The sequence below is a fragment of the Dicentrarchus labrax genome, unplaced genomic scaffold (genome assembly GCF_905237075.1).
Source record: "Dicentrarchus labrax unplaced genomic scaffold, dlabrax2021, whole genome shotgun sequence".
NCBI classification, from domain to species: Eukaryota; Metazoa; Chordata; class Actinopteri; family Moronidae; genus Dicentrarchus; species Dicentrarchus labrax.
This window is the reverse complement of record NW_026136723.1, coordinates 17611686-17624374: the sequence shown is the minus strand read 5'-3', so window position 1 is coordinate 17624374 and position 12689 is coordinate 17611686. Positions and strand designations below refer to the sequence as shown.

The 12689-nt window shown below is 39.3% G+C and overlaps 1 protein-coding gene across 8 annotated transcripts in view; it reads right to left on the bottom strand.

The window, feature by feature from the left end:
- LOC127357752 (ras/Rap GTPase-activating protein SynGAP-like) overlaps window positions 1-12689 on the bottom strand; it is a 39948-nt gene that overhangs the window by 18496 nt on the left and 8763 nt on the right. For 5 of the 8 annotated variants that reach the window (XM_051390168.1, XM_051390170.1, XM_051390162.1 and 2 more), the window contains 7 exons: window positions 7644-7747; window positions 7323-7444; window positions 2046-2199; window positions 1176-1274; window positions 813-1073; window positions 373-708; window positions 80-224 (listed from right to left, as the gene is read on the bottom strand). In XM_051390168.1, coding sequence (XP_051246128.1) covers window positions 80-224; window positions 373-708; window positions 813-1073; window positions 1176-1274; window positions 2046-2199; window positions 7323-7444; window positions 7644-7747 — 1221 coding nt within the window. The remainder of the gene's footprint in view (window positions 1-79; window positions 225-372; window positions 709-812; window positions 1074-1175; window positions 1275-2045; window positions 2200-7322; window positions 7445-7643; window positions 7748-12689) is intronic. The other 3 variants (XM_051390165.1, XM_051390164.1, XM_051390166.1) reach the window with 3 other exon arrangements.

Sequence of the window (12689 nt, the reverse complement as noted above, 5' to 3'; positions counted from 1 at the left end):
TCAAATACTGTTTTCATTCAGCCACCTGGAGATTACATACATTGTGATGTGCAGCTGGGCTCGTCTGCAGCAGCCTTACCTATAGCATCCTTGAGGTATCTGTGACCTATCAGTTTGAGGTACTCTTCCACAGCCTTTGTAGCTAGCGTGTTCTCACGAAAGATCAAGTGCTCACGGTCCATGAATCGATCCACCTCGCACATCGCCATGTCAGACAGGAACTCCTGAGAAAAGATTACATTTTTAAGTTGTGTACCAAGGAAAGGAAATAGTGCTTATTGTGATGAAAACAAACCTACAGATCATACAGGGAGCAGCAATGATTTAAGGAAGAATAACATGCAATCAGGTTACATTTAATCCCCTGTTTACCTTTGTCTTCCCTGTGCTTTGAAGGATGTGCACCAGAGCAAAGGCCACCTCCTCTTTGCTTTTCACGCTCAACAGCGGCTCCAGAACTGCACACAGTGTTCGGTAGTTGTTGGTAATGTACTCAGCAAACTCCTTGTACAGCTCCATCGGGAGGATGTTCATTGTCTGGTAGCGAGACTTGACACGGAGTGAGGCATTGATCACTTTGGTACTTCCAACACCTCCGCTTTTGGCCAAGACACTGGACTGTATCACCGGGTACCACTGCTCCACGAACTGCCGGCCCGTGATGCTGGAGATGGGGATGCTGACAAGGCCAAGATATGTGCTTTTCTCCTGGATCACCGAGCAAGCAACAGGCAAAAATATAAATAATTGTAATGTAATAAAATGTTTTTTGACCAGGAGCTATGGTTTTATTTTGACCACATATGCATTACCTTGCGTCTTTTTTTGTCAGTTTCCTTGTAGAGATGCAAACGAAGGCTACGAATGGTAGGCAAATTGTTAAATTCAAAATGCTCGCCCCAGAAGACGGTGTCGGTCCGGGGTTTGCTGGTGGTGCGTGCGTACAGCATGTCATCCAGACATAGTTCACAATAGTAGCGTTTCTTAGCTGGAAGGTCTCGAGCTTCAATGATCCACAACTTCAGCACATTGTCCACCCGTCTGCTGTTGTCCTGAAAGTGAAACGAGGAGTTCTATTACTGCATTATAACAGTCCTTATTTACATTGGTTCTTAATGTTACACCCTGGACTGATTTTGTGCTGTTGTAACATTTAATACATTTATTGTATCTACCTTGTTCGGTTTGACAGCTCGTTGCAGATTTTCAATCCACTTGTCTCTTTCTGAAGCTGATCGGCAGGCAAAACATTTTGTCCCTGAACTAGTGGTCACCTGCAAACAAATTATTATTATAAAATATTCCATATATGGCTGGACGTAGCAGTTATTCTTACAGTTGATTAATCTGTGAAAAAACTAATTGTTTTTCCAATAATCAGTAACATCTTCAAATGGCTAGTTTTGTCCAGAACTCACAGATAACTAATTTCTCACATTTAGTACCAGAGAATCTCTTGATATACAAGACGAAAAGACAATTCATGGATTCTGAAAGTGTTGCTTATTATTTTCATCTATCAATTCAGCACGAATTCTTTAAAAGGTCCAGTGTGTAGGATTTAGTGGCATCTAGCGGTATAGGAACACACTGCAACTCTATGGCGTCGACCCTCCCTTTCCAAGCACGAGGGAGAGACTACTGTGGCAGCGAAAAACATGTGAAAAACACGAAAAAGCCCTATCTTTTAGCCAGTGTTTGGTTTGTCCATTCTGGGCTACTGTAGAAACATCGAAGGCGACCCACGGACCCACAGATATAAAAGGCTCATTATAAGGTAACGAAAACAGAACAATTCTTACTTTTTGGTGATTATACACTAATGAAAACCTACCTGTGAATATTATATTCAATTTCTGCCACAGTTGCAAGCTGGACCTTTAAACCACTAGTTCACTCAATTTATCTAATTCAGACGGAGGTGAGAAGTGGTTTGATGTCTTCACTTAGAACTTTTTTAACAAATTCACTTAAAAAATCACCTCAAGCCCATTAGTAGACAAATAAAGCCAGGGAGAATGAAAAGGTTATACAACTTAATGCACCTCAAAGCAGTACTCTTGTCCTAAAATGCTAGAGTGGACAGGTTTGATTATGGCCTCTTCATCCAAAACTAGGTCCAAAGCCTCCGCAGCACTACTAGGAGAAAGTAGGGATTCATGGGAGTGGGATTCTTTGAAGCTCTGCATCAATCGTGTCCTGGTGAGAGAAGAAGAGACTTTGTTTACTTTCAGGATTCAGGTAATCACTGGTCTTTAGATAAACAATTTAGAAAGGTTTTCATATAACAAAAAATGAGTCATTGCTGCAATTTCAGTACGATTTTCTGAGATCTGATCCTTTTATAATGAGTTTATGGAAAAGTTAAGACTACCAGATTTTCTGTTCTGGGGTTTGCAGTTTGGTCTGTTGACTCAACACATGTGACTCATACTGCATGTTAGGAAATGGCCCACGGTGTCCCAGTCTGTGGCGTTTTCTGGAAATGCAATTCTTTAATTTCCGATAACTACACAAGAATTTACAAATGCATATAAAAATGTGATGTTGGTAAATGGGGGGGGGGTGTAAACCAGCGGAAGTAGTTCAGTGGGGCTAATCTGCAGAAAGCCTGTAGTGCAGTTATAAAATGGCACAGAGGATTGATAATAGGGTAGCCTTCAGAAGAGGGCAGATCTATCAAGAAAAAACTAAAGGTGTTGATGGAAGTGGAAGTGAAAAGGTTTGCCAAGGTTGTCTCTCGCCAGTTGGGGAAAAAAAATGCAGTGAGGAAAACATTTTGCCTCAAGGGTTAGGTGAGAAGATACTACAGCTACACTGCCCTACAAAGCATAACCGCAGTAACTACGCTAACAGTGAGACTGAGCCAGCAGCCATTTAGATTAGCATAGCATAAAGACTCTGAACAGGGAAACAACTAGCCTGGCTCTGTCCGTTAGTAACAAAAGCCGCCTAGCAGCACCTAACACCTATAACATGTTATATCTCATTTGTTTAACTCGTACAAAAAACTATCTCTGAAAGTGTTTTTATTTTATTTTTTCGGCAGCTTTTGTTAAATTTGAACTGAGCTGTTTCTCCCTGTTTCTGCTAAGCTGAGCACCTGTTAGCTTCATCGTAAATCTAATACATAATAAGTGTATTCTCTGAAATGTATACCTCTTCCTTTAACATTTTCTGAAACTAGCTTTGAAGAAGAACACACTGATACATACATTCATCATCTAACTCCCAGTTAGAAAGTGAACAAGTGTATTTCCCAAAATGTTCAAATATTCCTTTAGGATTTGCTGAACCTACTTTTGAAGAAGAATAAACTGGGAATGTGGAGTTCATCTGCACTGAAAAGCTGGAGCTAGCATGCTGCATTATTAACACTGGCTTTGAACATGAGAGAGATGAAAAAATGAAGGAAAAGAAAAAGCAGAAGCTTTTGAAGAAACACCTGATAATTATGCCACAAATGAGGAGCGCTAATTTTAAGCCAGATTTAAAGTCAAGCAGAGAGTCCAGTGAATCGTCCAGTTTGAGGAGCCGACAGCGCCATCGCATAAAAACGCCTTGGTAAAAGTGGCTTGGCAGCAGAGGTAGAGCAGCTGCGTTGGAAAGCTAGAGTGTGAAGTTGGACACTGAGGGTTTATAGCAAAGTCAACTTAACACTACTGAGTGAATTAAGTGTGTGTGGGCAGAACTCAAAGCAGGCTGTGAAGGCAGCTGTCTGAGGCAGCGGTGGGAGCTGGAGAACGGCTGTGGTTAGAGGGGAGAGCACAATGGCTGAGGCAGAGAAGTCCCTTTAACCCCGACACCATTAAGCTACCCCCACCACCTCCTTCAGAGCTGCCTCCACACAACCCCTTGGGTTAATATATAATTAATTTGAACATTTGAACTGGGCTTCTCACCCCGCATTTTTAGAACAAAGGATTTTTTACATCCCTCGCTAAACGACGCATTTCACATCCCTGAGCATCGGACAGCCACACCTGCCCTCAAAATGTCTATTATGCATCTCCTGTGGCGGTTGGAAAGTGTACTGTCAGCATTACATTTTTACTTTCTGCCTCTCCCCCTCTACGTCTTTACACTTCCCATATGTGCATCGTGACTGGATTGTGTGAGGACCGCAGAAAATGTTGATCAGCAATGCAAGGCAGAATCTTCTGGGATCTGACCTCAAGTCAGAATACAAAACAAAAGAAAGCTGCCATGAGAGCCTCCAGAGCTGTAAGTTATCCTAATATGATCCAATAACAGGAATCACACTGATATGATGAAGTGTAGGCATAAGGTTATTATAGAAATTGTACTAGGACATCCAAAAGACCATTTAAATTTTACAATTTTTTTCATGGTTTTAGATACCACTTTTTACGTTTTACGACCAACTTTTTTGTTGCAACACGGACCGTTGCTCCTGTAACACAGTACTAGCTGATTTCCACTCGGCTATGTAGCATACGTAGCTTAGCTGACTACCCGGACTGGGAGCTCGAAGGATGCGGAGAGGTTTATTTGCACTACTAGCAGAGGAGAATGAGAACTGGGTTTACAGCCTCTGAGACCGACGCAGGCCAGGAGATTTACAATGGCTCTGACCTGGACTCCGGGGAGGATGAAGACTGCTGTGTCTTCATCATAAACCAGTGACAGAAGAGTATTTAAACTGGAGAGAGGTAGGTTTATAGCAAATGAATTTGTAACTATATTGTTTTACATCATCCATCATGTTGATAAGTCAGAGTATTTTTTTCTGTGGAGTTGGAAGCTATTTATTCTGTTGAAGTTTGAGTCATTGCAGCATTTAACAGCCAGCTGATAAAATGTAGATATATATTTAAATATCAGAAATGTGCGGTGACTAGTCATCTAATGGCTTTAACTAATGACTACAAGTCGACTAGGAAAATCTTTAGTCGGGGGAAGCCCTACAATTCAAGTAATATACAATGAAAACTCCCAAATTTATCCCAAAAGCAAGTACATATTTAAATTAATGTGTAGTTTGGAGGCATACAGGTATTACTCTTTTCAGCAATGCTGTCTCCAAACAGTCTTGCACATGTGCACGTACAATACCCTCCTTCAACTGTATTCAACTCAACTAACCAAAAATGTTTTCTTTGTAGTCGTAATATGTCCACCACATCCAATGAGCTCTTGTAAGTCTTAACGTGGCAAATCAATTTTAAGTTCACTTGTAGTATGTCACAGCTCTGATGGCAGCATTGCAATGATGAGATAAATAGTTTTTGTAGTGCTGCTATTAATATCAATCCGCTGAATATCTTCAGTCACAGCCTGAAAGTGGCTGGAAAAAGCACAAGCTGAAACCATCTCTGAATGTATCACCAAAGGCAATGTCCTTCATTCAGCAGGGCTTTGCTTTTGTCACAGTGGTTGATAAGAAGCCACAGTTCAGGTGAGGGGTGTCAGGTGGGCTCCTCAGAGCTCCAGCGGCAGTTTGAGATTCATCCACATTCTTCTTCAGCCACATAAAAACACAAGTGGCTCTTGAAACACAGCAGAGATTTTAGCTTTTTGGGGAAAGAATAAAAACATATCTTCCCTCAGGATAACACAAAATGCTAATGTTAGCGTGAAGATCAGCTAAGGCTGATGGGAATTCACAGGTACACTATATTGTGTTGATCTGTTGGACATGTGATTCCTATAATTTGCTAACATTAGCCACCATACGCTACTGGTCATACCAGACGAAGGAAGGCTTTAACAGAAAAACCCCCTGAGTGTATTGAAATGTCCGTGGTTGTGTTTCATTTTTCAAGAGTTTTATTTATAAAAGAAAGGCAGAATATGATTGTTCTTATTTTAAGTTACTTTAAATAAAATAGTTATTTCAGTATGAACCAAAGTACTTGACTGATGGACTGAGATTGTCGTACCTCGAGCCAAATGTGAGGCTAAAAATACACAATACAAACGGTATAACTTCACACTTAAAATAGGAAACCAACAATTAAGATTCTGATTTGTACTGCACTGTAATTACACGCGTCATTGTATATTATAGAACTACCCATCAATACATGTACACTGCACTATACTATTATTGTACTATTACAAGTATATGTGTTTGGGTTTTTTATTATATATATATTTAAAATTATTTCTCTTGTATCGTGTTACTTGTTAATTGTGCTATTGTACGTGCCACTGAAATTGCCACTCTGGGACAAATAAAGTGAACTGAATTGAGTATAATTACAGTACACAATCAGCTTGTCCCAGAATAAGAAGCAACCTTGAAGCTAGGTATTGAGGTTAGCAATGTTCTGGCTGTAGCTCAAAAAGAAATGTAGCCTTCAGCAGCAAAAGTGAGAGGTTTCCATGCAGAAGCAATTCGAGCGTAAGGTAGTCACAGCAAACCCACTTAGGTAACACCCAGTGCACAAAAGCAGCATGTCACCCAAGCAAGAACTGATTTCATTGTTGATGGTTGAGTAGTGTCCAAAGCTTAAAGCTGCTCCCGATCTAAGCGCATCAACAGGCTTATTTATGTGCTATGTACAGTTTGTCATCTCTTTGTGAACACTTATCGCCTCACAGTAACAAGGGTCATTGTTTTATTTTGTCTTGATCACATGACTGCATGATCTTGCCACAGCACAAACTGCAACATACATGTAACAGGCATGCCTTATTTCTAGTGATTATAGATGACTGTGGGTAGCTCTGAGATGACAAATAATTATTCAGCTAATTAAAATATATTATGATCACAAGCAGGGTCCAAAAGTAATACCTGCCAAGTGCCAAATGTGGATAGGTTTTGGGTTTGGTGGAGGATTACACTGGAGTCACCGGTGGCCAGTAAATAATTTAGAGACACACATGAAGCGAGAGGGTAAGTTCCAGAGGTCTGCATCTTTTTGAGATCCTCAAAAGAGTCAGAAAGGCTCAAAACACGAGATCATTTTTTATTCAAATGCATGATGCCATGTATATGGCCAGTATAAATATTTTTGGCAGGTACATTCTCTTAATTTAACTGCCATTGGCAGATAAACCGAAAAGTTAGTTTTGGACCCTGATCACAGAGAAACACATGATTAATTGCAACCATGGCATTTCCAGCCTTCATTAGCATGTATATCAGGTGAATTGTGAACAGTAAATCACTCCTAAGTAGGGATATATTTGTTAGATCAGTGATAAACTGGCAACCTGTCCACTGTGTTTTCTTGGCTTTTGCACAATACCTGCTGGTACAGGCTCCAACGCCCATGTGACTCTGAATTAGAAAACAGTTGCCATTTCCTTGAATGTTATGAAGGCTTTACACGCTTTACAAGGTTACTTACCTCTCTTGGTCAGCACTACGAAACCGGGGCAAAATCATTTGTCGGAAGCTGCTGGTCCGGTCCAGTTTGGGCTGACTTTTGGCCCTCTTGATGGAGCCCTTCAGCCTCCGATTGAGAAAACTCTGAAGATTCAACAAGAGAAAACAGAAAGAAATACAGCTTATAAGAGCGGAGTGAAACACATCGCCAACTGCTGGAATATATTAGCTTTACTTCCCAAGTGGGAATTTATAATATTAAAAAAGCCAATGTGTACGTGTTTTCTATGTGAGCAGAAAGCATACATATGGCATTCACTTGCATCAGGAGAGTGTGACAGACCTTAAATTTACTCACCGGCTGTCTGAAGGGCTGTGGGGTGGCATTGGGAGGGGTTTCCATGCTTGACTGTCTTACAGAGGCAAAACTTGCCCTGCGAGATTGGTCTATGAGAAAGGAGTGCAGACATTCAATCATTATATGTAAAAAATGCAGAATGAAGAATTACCTAAATGTATTATTATAATTAATTTCACATGTTGTTTGTCCTTTTTGAGCTTTTTCACATATAGTGCATTAAAAAAAGATCACGCTGCTTTTGGATGCTTAAATACGCAGTAAATATTAGGATTTTGACGATGTTCTGTGCGTCAGTAAGTCAGACTAATTGGTTGCTGAGTTATGGTTATTTCAATGTATCATGTTGCTGTAGGACTGTTGAGTAAATCTCCACCATATTTTGCAAGATGGCTGAGAGTTTATCTGTGTTAGTGCTCATCTAAATGAGGTAGCAATTACACAATGCATTGATTATTGATAATGGTTATGACAATTTAATGCCAAATGGGTCACACCTACTTTGGCAGCCAATAATAGGAAAATGGCATCGAATCAGAAAACCAACTAATAAAATATGTAGGAGGCGGGTTGAAAAAAAAATGCAAATCACACAAAATGTGTTAAGGCAGAACTGAGTGGTGGTATATGGATAAACTGTTAAGTAACAGTAGCACAAACAGCAGAGTCATATTAAGTCTGATCGACAATTAACAGTATACAAAGGGCTTCTAAACTCTTGTGTGATTTTAAAACAACATGAAGGCCATGAACAATATTAGAGATTTGATGATGAAATGACAAAAGTTCCTTGAAACAGGTCACAAAAGGAATGAAGTACATCAGTCCAATATTGCATGATTACTTCATAAAGGGTATAACAGTTTAATAGATCATGTATTTATAATCTTATAATCTATATAGTAACTTTAACTGTTATTTAATTCTTGTATGTAACTTAAGTAACATTTCCTGATGATATTGTTATATTATCACCAAAAATGTACAGTATGTTGCACCCTTTATGAGGTCATCAGTTAAGAGGAACATTTTATTACATTATTTTATTTGTAGCTTACAGTTGCTTTGGTTACATATAGAAAAGGAAATGGCATTCAAAGCACACATAACACATAATCATCACAAACAAGATATCAGCACATCAACAATGCCAAATAGTAGGTATAAGTCAAGCTCGCCAACAAGGACAGACAGCTACATCCTCAAAAAAAACAACACAAAGACATTTTTGGGGGGCTTTTATTGCCTTTTAATGCACAGTGACAGCTGAAGAGTGACAGGAAGGGGAGGAGAGAGAGAGAGAGAGAGAGAGAGAGAGGGGACGATACGCTACAAAGGGCCACAGGTCGGATTTGAACCCTGGGCTGCTGCCACAGGGACTCAGCCTTGGTACATGGTGCGCCAGATCTACCAGGGGGAGCTATACGGGCACCCCAAAGAAAAACATTGTGACAGTCTGAAAGACACTTAGACGCTATCCGTCATCCTTCCATTGGGAAACTTTTTGTAACCAAACACCATTGTAAAAAGACATAAAACCTGATGTGAGAATATATTGGACCTCTAAATAGTAAAAAGAAGTCAAATGCTCTAATGAGTCATCTTGGCCCTTAGTCTGACTTGTGCAAACTCTGGAACGTGGTGGTGGATCTATAAAAGTATAGACATGCGTCTGTAGGGAATCCGATAGGATGCTTTCTCTACATACCTGTGTTTTCAAAGAAAGACGAGGCCAACGCACAAATGCAGGATTCTCCAAACATAACTCTAAAGTCACTCTAAAAACAGAAATACTAGATAGAGTTTTATAAACAGCAGAATGAAGTCAAATACCTCCCATGTCTGTCCGATCACCAAATCAACAAGCGTCAAACGTATAAAGGGACATTTTGGAACATGGTGTAAATTTCCTCCCTCTTAAAAAATTTGTCATATTTCCCAGCCTGGTTCCAGACCTATAAATCGCCACCCACATGTCCAATTTGTTCAGCAATTCAAATAGGTCTGGTATTATTCCCACTGATTGCTGTCTCCCCGTTAGAGAAACAATTGACTAACCAGAGTTTAGTAGGTGGGATAAAGAGCGGGGACCCTCTTCCTACATCCTTAGTTAGCTTGGTTGAGAGCATGGATGAGATTGACGCCGCTGTAGTTGTCGTCGTCAAGTTACAGAAATAACAACTACTCTTAAATGGACACATTTCTCAGGTCAATTTTAAAAATGTTAATTGCTCTTGTCAACTGCTACTGTAGCTTTTATGTCACTCGCTACTAATAGATTAGGGCAAAAGATTTTAAAAAAAGAATCCCACATAATGTCAGGGTGAATATAATGAATAAGAAGTTAAAGTTAAACAAGGTGTCTATTCAGTCTGATTACCAGGCTACCAATTTTCAGCTAAATACAGTTCAGGGTTAGGGAATGAAGCCTGTCTAAAGGTAAAATGTGGCCCTCATTTGAAGCCAAAGGCATTTTTTTTTTTTTTTTTTTAGCCTTAGATGTAAAATAAAGTCAAATTCTGCTTTATTTATTTATCTACATTAATTATACATTGTTAGGATTTGAGTTTTGCGGGTTCTGTGATCAAAATCACACATCATACATTTGATCTTCTGGAGGTGTGGCATAAAATATCACAGATTCATCCATAGGGTGATCTCTTAAAGCTAAACGCGTGATTGTGTTTCATTCTGCTCCTCTATTTTTGTTTGCAATTGATCTGTGGGAGCAAAAATGTTTTTTTTTTTTTTTTTTTGGTAATTACCCATTCCCTAAAGGAGCTTTTTTTTCCTCCCTTTTGCAACGGAGAATCAAGACACTCACATCCTATGATTTCCTCGCTTCCAAAGCCTGTAAATAGGCTACTCTCCAGGTTCTATTCTGAATCCCAGCTAATTGTTTGGTATCCATGGAAACAACTCCAAGGGCTTCTACTTGAACTGTAGAAGATATTGGCACACAACTGCACAATAAAGATGATGAAAAACACAAAGTCACAAGCTGTAAAACACTGTTTCTGCTACCGCACGTGTGAGTGAACTGATCAGACCAATCGGCTGCCCGCGGGGGAAATCTTCCTCAACTGAGGGAAGTATTTCTTTTTTGTCTCGTGTGCGTGTGGGGCTGGATTCTGACACTTCTCAGAGGCAGAGTCGCAGCAAACTGATTGAATGACCCTGCAGAGGAATATATAGCATATATCACATTTTTAACATTGCTGCGACTAAAAAGTCACCTGCATCGTGTGGCGCTCTAAGTAAACGTGACATATTAAAACACATGGATGCGTTCACATGGGCTATTCTGAATGTAAATTGCTGTCAGGATGGAGTGTGTGGGTGGCAACAGCCTCTAGCTAACTGTGATACAGAGGGAGAGAAAGACAGAAAGAGGAAGACTGTGAGTGGGTGTTGGAGAAACATACTCAACCTTTACCATATATCTCTCTATTAATACACATTTGGAAACTTTGTTTTTTTTATAATAAATTGAATTAAATCATAAGCTTTTTCACAGGATAGATTTTTCTTTTGTTACAGACAAAGAATAGACGCATGTAAGGATACAATGTGCCATCTCTTAAACTAAGTGATTACGATACAAGCAGCCCAATCAAAGACAAACTATAAAATTGTTTTTTAATAACCATGAAATCTCCCAGCAGATATTCATTCAGCATAATATGCGCTTAATGAAACCCAAACTTTTCATTCAACCCATGGCACACAATCATCAAACAATCATTAGCGAAACTACAATTAACGACGCAGCGATCTGATTCGCTGGATAGTTATCAGCACCAGTACTGACCTCATTAAGCTTATTTGGTATCAGCTATGATGAAAACAGTCCAAACTGTATACATGTACTTTATCAATATTATTATTATTATTAACTATTTCGTGTTTCTGCTATCAGTTACATCAATTCAGTCCTAACAGACTGCCAACTCAGTTTTTAGCACCACACAGTAGTTATCCCTGGCATCATGTTAACTTACATAACAAGACACAAGACTTCAAAAAACACTGCTCCATATAGTGCCATTGGTGGGCAGTCCACGGCCATGCTAGCAGCTCTGATAGGGTGTAATTAGGCATCACAGGGGTTTGAACTAAATGCTAACGCCAGCATGCTAACAATGACAACCTGCGTGTCCTAAATCTAGGCTACCTCTAAACAGGTTTTTAAATTGGAAGTGGAGGTAGCAACTGGGGGAAATTTGAAATAAATGAGGATGGAGGTGAAGCAGCTTTAGAAATTTCTTGCAAAACAAAAGTAAGTATTAAGAAAGACACTTTGCTTTCCGCTTATGAAGTCAAACTTGCAGTGAGAAAGTCACAGTTTGATAGAAATCTGATGTATTGTATTACTTCTTGTTAGTTTAACGGCATAAAGAATGTTTGTTTTAGTATATACACTGTAAAGAATTAGTATGCAGTATGGATTTGGGACACAGCGTAAATGAACATGCTGATGTTTAGCAGGTTCAATGTTCACTATGGTCACCACCAGAAAAGGAAGTAAAGTTAAAGTTGTTGGCATATCTTATTTATTAAGTTCTGTTTTGCACGTTGCACTTTGCACAATAAAAACTGTTTCTATTCTGCAACTGTTTCATGCATTTCATCATTTTGTGGAGCCCAGAAAACCCTATAGTAATGAAAGCCTTCAGTATATACATGATGACATTAAAATATTTTAAGTTATATGTACTCCTTACAGTAGAATACGTCACCATAAATCTATATAAAAGCCCAACATCTTAGATTGGTGTGTTAGCATGTTGTTAATTGGCACTTGGAATTAAATGTACAGTTAAGGCGGATGGAAATATAATTAATAATAAGCTTTGCTGGTATTTGGTCATGCCAAAAAGTATATATACCTAATTTGTACCCAGACAAATATAAATTCTGATCTGATGATGGATGAAAAGTTGGGCGATCGCCGAAGTGATTGCAACAGATTCTGACATGAAATAGTCGGGTAATCACAGTTCAGTTCCATTTCGTGTAGAGAGCCTTTCC